A 14,252-nucleotide genomic window follows, 5' to 3' on the forward strand; every position below is an offset into this window, starting at 1 on the left:
ATTTGAGCTAACCAGTAATTAAATAAATACCGCAAGGGGCACCAAGTGTTGGGGCCAACAGGTGTCACTCTTCATGCTTTTGAGTAGGGGCATTCTAGCCTCCCTTGTTTTAAATGGTTCAATGATGCTATGCAGTGAAGTTATATGCTCTGAGTTTTGTTTGTGGACAATGGAAATGTTTCAAGTTGGCTGTATTTGAGATTTGTGAGATAGTAGAGACAGTTACACTGCCCTTTGTTGATCAAAGGTCGGTTACATTTTGTGCTACTGTCTTGTGGGCTTTGTGGATTGCTCATTACAGTTTTCAGTTTAATAATATTTCCACTGATGCTACAATTGAAATTTATTCTTGGTTTAATATGATTTGAGATTTCATTGGGGGGAACCTGCAGCAGCTTTCGGGCCAGTTACAGTGAGATGATGGAGAGACAACAGATTTTTCTGCGGAGGCTGCATATGTCAGTCAGGCCATTTCACTATATCTGAATGAATGGGAGGTGCAGTTGAGGGCACAGGGTCATACCCGTGCAAATGCTATGCTGTATGTTCTCTCAGCTGTTGGCATGTAGCAGTTCTTCTCTTGTTATACTCACTTCTGAGTTCATCCAGCTCTTAGATGTAGTATGTTACTGTTCTGATGTATCATGGTCAGCTGTTGTAGCCTTTATAGCTTTCGTTTGTCATCTTTTTGAGCTTCACATTATATATATATATCAAGCTCGATATGAATATGAACCATCATTACTTGCCCAAAAAAAGAGAAAGTCTTTGCGTCCCATACCACCACACTATAGGGTGTTATCTTTATTTAGTCATTCATGTGGAAGACTTTCTTTAATAGGACTCTCCCAAACACACTTAACCAAGATTTCAATCCTTTGAATGATCGTGTATACCTGTCTGTCTCAAGGATATATGTTTGAAGCTCCTTGGTATCCAATTTCTAGCTTGACCACTCTGTGTTGGAATTAAATATCAACTCACTAATACTTTTGTCTCATAGGAGCTAAGTATCTAAGAAATAGCAATCAAGTTGTACATGTGGTGAATGCTTAGAATTTGATGAAGTTTCTTATCAAAAAACTCGAACCAAATTTACAAGTCAAAACCAAACATTGTATATCCATCTCAATGGGGATGTCATAGTAGCTAGTCCCTACTATGCGTGATGGAGTTTATGGTTTTTAACCTTATGAGTGACTATCATGAGATTGAAATTGCACTATGTTGTGTTTTTAGAGGATGAGTTTGGGAATGTTCTTGGATTCATCTAGGTATATGCTTGTGCCGTATTAGCGGACATGCAAATTTCACCTTGTGAAGTTTTCGTCCATGTTCGCAGCCTGTTGGTATTGCGATAATTCTTTCTATCTTAATTGGTGTGTTGCTCTATCAGCTAGATTTAGATGCTCGTTTGGGAGAGACTAAAATGAATTCGTTTAGACTTCACAAGCAGTTGTAGCTTGAATGAAGAGATTTTGGATTACTTTCGATTAGCCTTCTCTCTTAGTGCTAGCCTTCATCATGGTTAAGTCTGCCCTTCACCTCCTGAGTGCCGATAGAAACTTAGTACGAAGACTTTTTATAAATGGATGCTCAAGTATGTGTGGATATGTGGATTTGTATGTGTGAGAGCATGTTTTTATACTATGGTCTAACCCCCACTGTTGGGTGTTGATGACGTCAGTGGGGATGTCATAGTAGCTAGTCCCTGCTATGCATGATGGAGTTTATGGTTTTCAACCTTATGAGTGACTATCATGAGATTGAAACTGCACTATGTTGTGTTTTTAGAGGATGAGTTTGGGAATGTTCCTGGATATATCTAGGTATATATCCATCTCAATAATCCAAAAGTTTGCTCTGATGCCAATTGAAGCAACCTATATGGACGAGTATGACCTTATCCGTAGGCCCAGATCACCTTGGGTTAGATAGACTCCAATGCCAAAGACATTCATAGATTAGCACGTACATAAAGGGAGAGCTAGCTGACTCACCCTCAACCACGTCAAGCTGAAAAAGACCACGAAACAGTGTGCCAGATAGTCTGAAGGCATAATCATCTTGTTTGTCTCGAACTGCACACTTGTCATCCTCAAAGACATTCTGAAATCCTCTTTTATTGAGAGGGGACACTGAAAGCAAATTTTTCTTGATTCCAGGCACATAAAGCACATCATGAATTCTAAAATTTGTGCCATCTGAGGCTGTAAGCACAATCTCACCAATACCACGAACTGAATAAGAAGAATCATTTGCACAAGACACTCTTTTTCTAGCGGGTGATAGATGGAGAGAATCAAACAAACGCTTCTTGGAAGTGATATGTTTGGTAGCACCACTATCAAAATACCAATTTTTCAATGTCTCATTGACATTGAAAGTGCATGCATCCTTAGAAGGGTCATAATTGCAAGTCCAAAAAGCATAAGAGTCATCCTCAGATGTGGCTGTAGTATCCGGAGTAGCCACCTGAAAATAAAAAATGCAAGTCAAAAAGGCATAGTCTTCTTCCACTAAGTTGGCTGAAGCATCACCACCATTATGTGCATGAGGAGCTGAATGTGAGACAGCCATGCTTGAATCCATTTTCTTTTCCATGGCAATTTTTTTCTTGCATTCTCCTATGTACTAACTCCCCTTCTTGCAATAATGACAAATGCCCTTTTTCTTGGGCTTCTTTGCATGGCTCTTAGCCTTCTGAAGCATCACCACCATTATGTGCATGAGGAGCTGAATGTGAGACAACCATGCTTGAATCCATTTTCTTTTCCTTGGCAATTCTTTTCTTGCATTCTCCTATGTAGTGACCCCGCTTCTTGCAATAATGACAAATGCCCTTTTTCCTGGGCTTCTCCGCATCACTCTTAGCCTTGTGAGAAGGTTGTCCAAAATCAGCTTTATGCTGATGTGTAGGTTGATTTGCATGCTGCTTATGTTGCCCTTTCCCTTTGGGCTTGAATTTCGAAAGCATGGCATGCTCACCAGCCCGTGAAGCCATGTTCTTCCTAGTTTGCTCTTGATAGGAATGAATTGTGTTTTAACAAACCGATTAAAGAAGTTGTTGACTATTTAATAATGTATTTCCATTCCAACAGCTGAAAGGTTTACCTCTAGAAAGGGTAGTAGACCATCACATAGATTAGTCCTTAGCATGGCAAAATTTTGGGGGGAAAATGGGGTCCCCAGACCTTAAGAAAACGTTTTTTTAAATTATTTCATATGCTTTTCGGAGCAGCACGCAGCATTTGGGAGTCCCGACCTGCTTCAGGCTGAGTGACATTCAGTGTTTCTAGGGTGTTGTTCTTAACAACACCGTACATCGTTGACACTTGGAACTTGGAGTCTTCAATTGTTGTCAAAAGGCTATGTTTTCAGCAGGGCTTGCAAAAGACTTCTTGAGCAGAGAGCCCTCATCCTGAGAGCTCTTGAAGGAGTACGGCCCCCCTCCTATCTCTCCCGTGTCCCTCTCTCCTTCTCTGGTGAAGTTAGTGACTCGACACCCTTTCTCTTTCCCGCTCTCTAGACTTTGGAGTCTGCACTTTTTGAGTTCTTAGACTCTCTCTCTCTCTCTCTCTCTCTCTCTCTCTCTCTCTCTGGTGAGCAATTTGTTGTTGAGCAATCTAATTGGAATTCCTCTCTCTTTTAATGAGCGACATCTACTTTTGTCATTGTGCGTAGAACTACGCAGATGGGAAGAAAGCGTGGAGCTGAATGGCAATCTGTGGACACATTGAAGCCTTTGGAAAAGGAGTGTAAATGCAAAACAGAGGTTGTCATAGGGAGCTTTGGCCAATCACAGGCTGAAGGATGCATACATTACTCTCCATCGCTTTTTTTTGGTAGAGAACATTCCTCATTGGAAGGTGAGGAGTCCCTTTTTTTTGGAAATGGTTCGTGTAATTCGTCAAGTTGGGCCTAGCTTCAAGCCTCCATCTTACAAAGTTTTGTGCACGAAGGAGCTAAATAATAAGGTGGTATGCATGGATTAAGAGGTACTACAGCTTAGGGAAAAGTGGAAAAATATGGCTTCAACATAGTGTGTGATGGCTGGTCTGACACTTGGCGTTTGCCTATCATGAATATCATGGTCTCATGCATTTTTTGCTCAGCCTTCTTGAATTCGGTGGAGACAAATGGGCAATATATTTTAGAGGAATACATTTTTGGGATATTGAAGATGCCATTCTTGATGTTGGGGCTGATAATGTGATGCAAGTGTGCATGCAGCGGGTTTTATTCTCCATCCTATTTGGAATCTAGTCAAGGAGGTGCATGATGGGTGGATGGATGTTATAGAGCAGTACATGAAATATGATGTTGAAAGCCAGGTCATCTTATGTGATGAGTTAGATATTTGCAAGTCCATGTCAGGCACATTTTGTTCGTGCAATCGCAAAGAATGAAAAGAAGATGCACCAAGGGGTGAAATGGTGAGAGACATTTGGGGCTCACCACCAACATTACAACAGTTGGCTCCTCGAGTGCTCTCACGAGGCACATGTGCTGCTCCATGTGAGAGGAGCTCAAGCACATTCCCTCTTATCCGTACGGCTTCCAAAGAATACAAAGAAATTAGTATACATCCATACTAATGTGCGTCTCATCTCCAAAATCAAGGAAAGAAGATTTAAGAAGATAGAAGGAACATTGGATATGATCAACATAGAGAAGGTTGATGAGAGGTTGCTTGCTTTGCAAGAGATTACAGAGCCTCTTGTTACAAGATGGATGGGTGCTGCTGCAGCTTCAAGCAGCTCTAGTCTTTTGGAGTCCCTCGGCGAGGAAGATGCAGATGATAGTGATGAGGATGAGGATGAGAACAAGGATGCAGTTTGAGGCTTGAACCTCATTAGTAACGATGCATTTCAGCTTGATTTCCCGGCTGTGGCAGGCTGACATGTCAGCCTTTCTTATATTGCATTGTGCAACTTGATGATTGATTTGTCACTATGTAATATGTATCAGAGATGTATCAGAGACTTCAAGTCTAGACTCTTTCATGACTTTAGAATTAATACAAGTTTGAAGTTTGAAATGAAAGTTATGTAACTCCTTAGTCAATTAAATGTGTACAATGTATATTTTCCTTTTTTTGGGGGGGGGGTAAAATTCGGGCCACGTATGATTCAGCCATATGCGTTTGCCATATGGTAACCTATGGAAAAAACTATGCATGCCATGTTGAGCATACTTTTATACTGCGGTCTACACCCATTGTTGGGCACTGATGTTGTCAGTGGGGATGTCATAGTAGCTAGTCCCTGCTATGCGTGATGGAGTTTATGGTTTTCAATCTTATGAGTGACTATCGTGAGATTGAAACTGCACTATGTTGTTTTTAGAGGATGAGTTTGGGAATGCTCCTGGATTCATCTAGGTATATGCTATGTTGAGCACGTGCGAGTAAGGGCATTTTGGTCTTTAGAACAACTAAAATGTTAATTTGTACGATTGGATATATTCTAGTCTTACAAAGGTATATATTGTTTAATAGGTCAAATAGCTGTGATCCACTTGCATGCCTAATTAGACAAGTTGGAAAGATTTTTTTTAATCAATTTGTTAATGTCTGAAGTCAAATGTAGGGGAATATCATACTGATTGCATTAAACATTCCTACATCATGTAATACTTCTTTCCCTCACAAACAGGTTCATGGTGAGCTCCCCCAATCATAAATCTGTACGTGTGAAAATTTAAACATCGAATTTTGCTTGAATATTAATAAGGTGCCTGTGATACTCTAGGTACGTGACTGGTATGTTGATTCATTTCGGGATCTACGTACTTTTCCAAACATTGCTGATGGTGAAGATGAGTCAAAATTTACAGAGTTGATAAATCAGATCAAAATGCGGCACAATGATGTTATGCCCACAATGGCTATGGGAATTCAGGAGCTGAAAGATGACCTTGGTCGCAAGGTGGGTCTAAATGAGCTTCCAGAGATCCATCAGTTCCTCGATCGGTTCTACATGTCTCGAATAGGTATTCGGATGTTGATAGGTATGTGCTAGATTTCCCAGTACTTCCTGAGCTTGCTTGATTACTGTAACTGGCTGCTGGGTTGGTTGTTTAATAGGTTGCTCTAGTCAAAAGGCATGGGTATTTTCCCAATTAGAAACTTGCAAGGGCAAGGAAATACTTATCTTCCCTTAACTGGACATGGTCCAAGCACCTACCTTCCTTCGAAGGTCAAGGACCTACCTCGCCTAGAAGAGGAGAATCAAATTCATTGTTATTGTTGACATTTGTTATGTTATAAATGTAGGGCATGCTCCAGTTTATCTAACTTTGCTTGAACTACACCATCGGAGCTCTATTGTTTAAAGAAAAGAATGAGCACTTAGATTTTGAGATCTTTGTGTGTGAGGATTTCAGGTCAGCATGTGGCAATGCATCGAGCAGATCCACCACCAGGTTTTATAGGTCTTATATGCACTCGTGTGTCCCCAGTAGAAGTTGCTCAGAATGCCATTGATGATGCTCGATCAGCTTGTATGCGTACATATGGCAGTGCTCCAGAGGTGCATGTGTATGGTGATCCCAATTTTATATTTGCGTAAGTTTTATTCAGCATACCTTAGATCATGTGTCTGGGTTTTTTCGGTGATTGCCTTCGGATGGATTTTGTTCTGTGAAATAAGAATTTGGGACTTATGAGCATGCTCTTCTGACATCATGTGTCTAGGTTTGTCTTTGTGATTACTTCCAGATGAATTTTATTATGTGAAATAAGAATTTGGGACTATGCTCTTCTGACATGTGTATGCAGGTATGTCCCAACACACTTGCATCAAATGATGTTTGAGTTGGTGAAAAATTCGCTTCGTGCTGTTCAGGAGCGATTTATGGATGCAGATCAGGAGTGCCCTCCTATTAGAGTTGTGGTTGCTGATGGGGATGAGGATGTGACTATCAAGGTATGCATGGGCTGGAAGCTTATTTAACAGAAGAGCTAGAAAATTTTCAGACATCTTGACATGATGCTTAGGTTTGAAATTAATATATTTTTGTTAAATTGATGTTGATTTTTCAAAACTTCAATTATCTCAGGTTTTCTGCTTCAAGCTATGTAGCAAATGTATAGGCAAAATGGTATTTGTGCCTTCTTATTTGCAGCACGTGGTTAGGTCAGATGGGGTTCAAGTTTGGCTGATGGTTAGCTTGCAGGCTGTTTGATCTTTGGGCTGTCTGAGTGGATAATGTCTCATTCAATGCACTACATGAGGCGGGCCAGTATTACTGTGTGTTTTACTTTTCACTGCTTGGGACTCGTAGTTTCAGTGGATAGGGACAATGGGTACCCAAAGCATCAAATGATTGGCAAAGCTGTCAACTTTGTCTTGGTGAAAGTATTTTCAGAGACTGGTCAGCAAAATGATGTGCCTGTCGGTTGTGATTTGAAAATGAATGCATATGGCAGTAGAAAATTATAGTACTTGTATTGATGTTTATGTAAAAATTGCAGATTTCTGATGAAGGTGGGGGGATTCCTAGAAGCGGAATCTCAAAAATTTGGACCTATTTATATAGCACTGCAAAAAGTATTATTTCCGATGGTAGGCAGCTTCAGGAAATGCCACCAGTAATGGCAGGATATGGTTATGGGCTTCCAATCAGTCGTCTTTATGCAAGATATTTTGGAGGAGATTTGCAAGTTATCTCAATGGAAGGTTATGGTAATTGCAATCTTACTTTTAGTCATCTTCAATCTCCTTCAAAAGTTATTGTTTGTTGTTTGCTTAGTAAGGCTATTTACTATTTTGCTTGTACACAGTCAAAATTTGAGCCACAGAACTCTGATTGCTTCAACTCTACTACCCTGGGTAAGCAAGCACTGTCAACATTAGATTGCACTGTGCGTCAACCTTGTACAGTCTATATGCACTGCTGGCCTATGTTTTGATGAAGGCCTCACATAGAAGAAACAGATTCTACTATATCCTGGATGGCCATGATACCATTGTCTAATTCAGGGGCTATGGACTCGTAAATTACCTAGGCTATGGAGACTAGGAAACAAGTCCTCGGAACAATTTCATTGCAGCACACATATCACTAGCAATGCTAGGGTTTCTTTCCACATTACAGTTGTTGGAACTCAGTACCATTTGGCACAAGGCCCTCAGTCACGTCAGCTATGAGGGTTCCATGCCTAGACTAGAACATTTTTTGCATATGGGATTAGTAGGAGATAATAGTAATCATGGCAAGTTTTATCACAAGTGGCAGTAGGGTATTTGGGTAGTGTAATACTTGAGATTGTTTCTACAGCCCTACAAGATAGATGGACTGAGCATCACCCACCAAGACATTCAGGACTCGGTCCTGCCCTCTTGACAGAGACCTGAGCCCTTACTAGAGGACAGCACCTAACGAGCAATGGACCCTTTAAGAGGGGTCAGTTTATACTTTATGACTATTCCCAGTATACCAGTGTTCTTGGCTTAGGGGCGCCCCTGGGTGAGTCTATATATATGAGCTGTGGACTCATTTATGGACATCTTGTAATAGACTCCTCAGGATACCAAGAGACCTAGGTCGAGTCTGGCCTCACACCTGGATTGGTGGACACCTGTGGTATGGGACACGGGGGTTATGGCTAGCAAGTTGATCCTTTATACTGCATCTATGGTTCCAATTCGGTCCTACTAACCTATGGTAGTTTTCCAGGTTATGGCTTCAGAGTAGATTTTGGATTACACCCAAGCTTGATCTTAGCTACCCCCACTTTGGGTACCCGTTTCAGTGGGTATCAGTGCCACTTTGTCACCAAAATCTTGGCACTCATCCCTGTATGCATAAGCAATTGTCATTCTGTTTATTGGAGCTCATCTGCTTGAGGATTGTCTTTCTAGGTGGAGCAATACGAAGCATGTTGCAAAGGATTGAATTCAGTACATATGAGCATGAATCCCACTCTACTTCAAGGAGTGCATTTGATTTGAGAATTGTGATTTGGTTTCAACCAAAGAAGACAAAGGTAATTCGTTGATTAGTTCATTTGTTATGGACAGGCACATGATTGGAATGATTGGAAAGCTGTTCATCACAGCAAGCCAAGCTATAGATGTGAACAGTCTGGGAGTATTTGTAAGCCATTTGGGGCTGGTTCGCCAGCTGATGGCGAATAACAAGAAGCTATTCATGGGCTGTCTTTCCCAGCCTCTTGTGTGCGTATATGTCCATGAAGGTACATTTGGATTACCCAAGGGCAGATGATCAGCTTGCTGTTGTTCTGGCCTGTTTTGGCAGAAAGAAAGCTTCTAAGTAAATTTGTATGATTGTACTAGCGGCTAGAAGTACATGCCTGTGTATGCTGTATAGGTAGATTTGCATGCAAGTGCAGGCTATTGGTTCATTGCATGTAGACACATGTATGTATTTCCCTTGGTTTGCATGTGTATACTTGAGTGCTGCTAGAGTCAAGCACAAGTGATTTTATGCATGGTTGCCTGTGCATGTCACTTTTGAGTTGCATGTGCCACCTTTCTTGAGTTTGCATGAGAGCATGCATGGTTCCATGTGGTGACTCCAGAACAGTAGCCAAGTCGCTAGAAAGATCGTGACTGCCAACCCGGGCTGATTTTGGTGGATGAAGGTGACAAGGAATTATAGCTCTCCCAAAAGAAATGGTAGTGCTGACCTATAATTGCATACTATACTGTCCATTTTAAAATGAAGTGATCTGTTTCAACCTGTTCTTATGTCACGATATTTGAGAATTCATTTTTCTTAGAGATTGGGGCCTCAACGCTAATCTATCTCGATGTAGAGCCGTTGAGAGGAAACCTGGAACTACCCAAGGCCATGTGTCTGGCATTAGAGAGAGGAGCACTTAAATTTAGTGGCATCAGACAAGTCCTTGAAGAGTGAGACACTAGAAGCATTGCTTGTAGACAATGGGATTCTCTTTCTAAACTGGCGTGGAGTGGTTTTTTTTTTGGGGGGGGACCACGTCCATGTGACTTGCAACCTTAAAATATCCCACCTAGCTAGTCCCTGCTATGTATGATGGTTTATGGTTTTCAACCTTATGAGTGATTATCATGAGATTGAAACTGCACTATGCGTCATGTTTTTAGAGGATGAGTTTGGGTGTGCTCTTGGATTCATCTAGATATATGTTGGTATGGTAGCACATTGTCATAAATCTTGAAATTGCTAACATTAATATTTGGGGTAGAAGACTAAATGTCTGAAAAGCTGCCTCTAGCTTGAGAGGCTGAAGATCATCATAATAGACAATGTGGTTTTTGTGAAGCACAAAGTACCACATACCTTTTTGCAAAGGCTAAAGCACATAGGACCTCAATACCACAAATTATGTGGGATGATGTGGTCCTTTTCTCACATTCTCAGATTGAGGCACATAAACTGAAGCATATCTTGAATATGATGTGGTCCTTTTCTCACATTCTCAGATTGAGGCACATAAACTGAAGCATATCTTGAACAATTTTTTGTTAGCACAATGGGCATGTCATGAATATAGAGGTCATGTTTGTCCAAACCCACAAGGACATCGAACAAATGTTTCTCTTCTGGGGTCAGTCCATGGACACTTTCTATTACCTAGGGGTTGAGGTTCTTGCCAATTACGTTTGGTCTTGGTGCTAGCGTGATGCCTCAGAGAACGCATGCCCATCGATGGACATATGGTGCTGGATTTGAAGAAATACCTGCTGGGTACACATGTTACACCAGTCCAATCGTATCTTTTAAGGTCTAGGAGGACAGTCTTTCATAATGAGGCTGGAAAAAGTCAGAAACGATTTTCAATCAACTTTTTGGGGTTAGAAGAAACCACACCATACAGGTCCTGGACACTTTGAAATAGCCAAAGGTTGAGGTCTTTCCAATCACATCTGCGTAAATAAAAGAATAGAGGCAAGTTGGTCCTACTGCTATGTCTTTTAGAACACATGCAGATGAGTTGACGTAAGATGCTGGCTTTGAAGAAATGCATGCTCGATACACTAGTCATACTAGTGCTATTGTTTGGGGTTGATGTTTAGGGAGGGTTCCTCTCTGTAACTCTACACCACACTTACGCTTCTCTCAACAGAAATGGAGTTTGTCTTTAGAGACTGTCCATAGAGAGAGTATTCCGAATACATACACATGGTCTACCAACATCTTGGCTGAGACTTCACACTTCACTTTTCCCGGCAATAGGCTTCCTCATGGATGCTTGGCAGACCAGTTCAAAAATCAGATTATGATGGATTAGGGTAGATGCATGGGTATGCTATAAAAAGTCTGCTTGCATCGTAAAATTTTGAAGCCATGGAAATGGAAATCATAGAAGTACTGATGCTACATGCTGTATATAAATCCATCATGTAAGGCCAGCGTCTTTGTTGAAAAGTGCGCTGAGCAGATGCATTTGCACGAGCTAGTACCTAAACAAGCAAGAGAGGCGTACTGACCATTCACAAGGGTGAGACCAGGCAACGGTATATGGAGGGGCAAGACCACATTCCATGGGATGAAAGGCCTGTCTAGTTTGGAATCAAGCAGTGGTGGAGACTGAGAAATAGTCTTTTGGAATGCACAGCTTGCTGCAGCAAATATGCAAAATTTTGCATAGGATATGCAAAATAATTTCAATGTGATTTTTTTGGAACGGTACAGCCTTGTTATGGTAAGTCAAATCTGAAATTACAGATATTGCATTGTTCAATAGAAAGTTGAAAAAAATCAGAGGTCGTGTGGATTTTGGTTGCCTCCGGCTACATGCCAGTCAAAATGGGTGTATATTTCTGTGTTTGGTAGGTTGGAATAGTTTTCAGGTTGACAGAAATTTGCAGTGTTAAATGCGTTAGGGTGCACGATTTTACAAACTATGGAAAGTTTTACAGAAATTGAAGGTCTTGTGCTCATTTTGGTTGCAGTTTGATCACAAAATGGCTTCCATGAGTGACTAGATGATCAATGATACATACAAGTTGCAAGGGCCATCCAGTTCTCACATTTGGAAGCACAAGGTACACAATTGCCTCTTAGCTCTTGACTTAAAGGAGATTGTGGATGGCACAGAACCTAGGCTACAGTTAGGTGCTAAAGAAATAGCAGCTTTTGGAAACGCAGCAGAAAGCACTTGCAATCATCAAGCTCTCAATACGAGAGCATGCTACTCCTTTGATTAAGGCAGTAGCCTTTATTTAAGACGTTGCTTGGAAGTCCCAATGGACTTGTATGCTGCAAAGAGAATGCCTTCTAGGTCTTGGCTGGAGCTAGAGGCTCCGTAGGGTTCATGAAGTCCTGTTGGAGCGTGTTGAAACCATGCCTTGCTAGAATCTCATGACTATATGTCACAAGCTTAGGATAATATTTGAGGCTCTGTCTACCTCTGCAATAGACAAGGAAGCTATCTTCTTTTCTCGTTACTTTTGCACAGGTTATTTGACTGAGTGCAGAAGCGTAAGCTAAATTAGAGAGAGAGACAATATTGCCTGTATACATGTGCGCGACGCTGTAAGGACACAAGACTGCCATAGCATACTTCTATTTTGATGCAAAGAGGCAAAAGTGAGTACAGGTGTTTCTGGGTGACTGCAGCTCCTCTCCTTCTCCCTGCTCAGCTATGAGGCTGCTTGCTGAACCTCATTGAAGGGCTGCTGGAGGCTGAAGAGCTGATGAATAGAATGGAAAACGGTAGCCCTTAAGGAGGCCTTGAACACACTGATCTGATGCAGGCCTACTTGGTCTGTCAGCAGACTGACTGGTCTGCGGGAACCAAATTGTGCTGATGTCAACCAAATTGCTGCTTATGTGGGTGACTGCCCACATGGCAGTTGTCTGCCTACATGGCAGTCTGTTCCATGATAATGTGGCAGCTTGCATGGCTGCCATGTGCACCCTGCAGCTGGCTGCTGATGTGGCAGGCCGACCTGTGGCTGATTGCTGCCCTAACCTGGCATGGGGCCATTCCTTCTCCTTCTCGATCTTGGATGTACATGTTGGTCTCATATGCTTGTCTAGCTTTTCGAGATGATTTAGTAAACCTTTTATTTTGTGTTTGTGTGTGTGTGTGTGTGTGTGTGTGTGTGTGCGTGTCCTTATATGAGACCATCTTTCTATGTACCATGGTTATACTTCTTTTGGATTTTTTGTCTAAGACAATTTTAACATTCAAAATTGTTGGCTTATTGTGTTGTGTTAAATGCAGGTACAGATGCATATTTACATCTGAATAGGCTAGGCAATGTTCAGGAACCACTTCCATGAGCCAGTGAGTATTGCGAATATGATGTGTAGAACACTGCTTATTTTATCATGTAGATTGGCCCTAGTATTTAAAACTTTCTGCTGGCTGCAACATTTGTAGCTCCTCTTCTTTTCAACTGTCTGTTGCAAAGATGTCTCTATCAACTTTGTGGGACCAATGATGTTTGAACATGATTAGTAGATATATTGAAGGCAAATGGATTTCTTCTATATACGAGAAGGTGCCGAATGGTGTAACTTTTGGACGGTAAGCGATAGCATCCATTTTGAGGTTGAATTAGCTTTGAAGGACTAGTGTGTTCTTGAGGTCAAAGATTCTCTTGGTCCAGATTGTTGAATTGTAAGGAAGCCAAATTTACCCCCTCTTTGAGGAACAGGCTTAACCCTGAGACCACAGTTAAAATTTGGTTTCTGCATCCATTGACTCGACTATGGCTGAGCTACGGGATAATAGTAGATTAAGTACACATTTCTCTTTGCAATAATGCAGCTTTATAAGAAATATAAGTTCAGATTACATTTCATTATATTGTGACATTAAGCTGCAGAAGGTCAGTCAGGATCAGTGTGCAGCAAGCACTCTAATAATTTGTATTTTGACGTTGTAAGCTCAGTGATAGTGGGGTGAAAACTGACTCGCATGGCTGTGTAATAGCATACGATTTGCTAGAAGATGAAAGATAGTTGATGGGGCCAATTGACAACAATGGCTTTGACGTATGCCTCATTGTTGACTTCATTAATCTCTGTAATATTCAATATTGAGAGGATGGATGAATACTAGAAGCAGACAATGTCTATTGACAGTATATCAACTTTAGAAAAAAAGATTCTGCATTCAACAATTCTTCAGTGGACAGGGTAGATCCATGGAATCACCAGCACACACCCGTCTCTCTGCTGAAACAATCCTTACCACATATTTCACTGCAAAGTTATATTTTGGTGTTTGCACTGTGTGCAATTGCTCATACCTGTGTGGTGTGTGTGTGTGTGTGCGGGGGGGGATG

The 14,252-nt window shown here is 41.3% G+C and overlaps 1 protein-coding gene across 4 annotated transcripts in view; it reads left to right on the forward strand.

Annotated features, from left to right (window-relative positions):
- The window catches only part of PDK (pyruvate dehydrogenase kinase), a 28,172-nt gene extending 14,146 nt beyond the window's left edge, over positions 1-14,026 (forward strand). For 2 of the 4 annotated variants that reach the window (XM_087369726.1, XM_087369725.1), the window contains 5 exons: positions 5,754-6,012; positions 6,388-6,568; positions 6,782-6,929; positions 7,478-7,688; positions 13,184-14,024. In XM_087369726.1, coding sequence (XP_087225852.1) covers positions 5,754-6,012; positions 6,388-6,568; positions 6,782-6,929; positions 7,478-7,688; positions 13,184-13,242 — 858 coding nt within the window. In that variant the 3' untranslated portion in view covers positions 13,243-14,024. Of the gene's footprint in view, positions 1-5,753; positions 6,013-6,387; positions 6,569-6,781; positions 6,930-7,477; positions 7,689-11,906; positions 12,000-13,183 lie in introns of all 4 variants that reach the window. The other 2 variants (XR_015540448.1, XM_087369727.1) reach the window with 2 other exon arrangements.
- Positions 14,027-14,252: the final 226 nt, after the last annotated feature.

Source organism: Dipteris shenzhenensis, chromosome 31, assembly GCF_047967505.1.
Source record: "Dipteris shenzhenensis isolate YYH24624 ecotype China chromosome 31, Dip_SZ_1.0, whole genome shotgun sequence".
In the NCBI taxonomy this organism is placed as follows: domain Eukaryota; kingdom Viridiplantae; phylum Streptophyta; class Polypodiopsida; order Gleicheniales; family Dipteridaceae; genus Dipteris; species Dipteris shenzhenensis.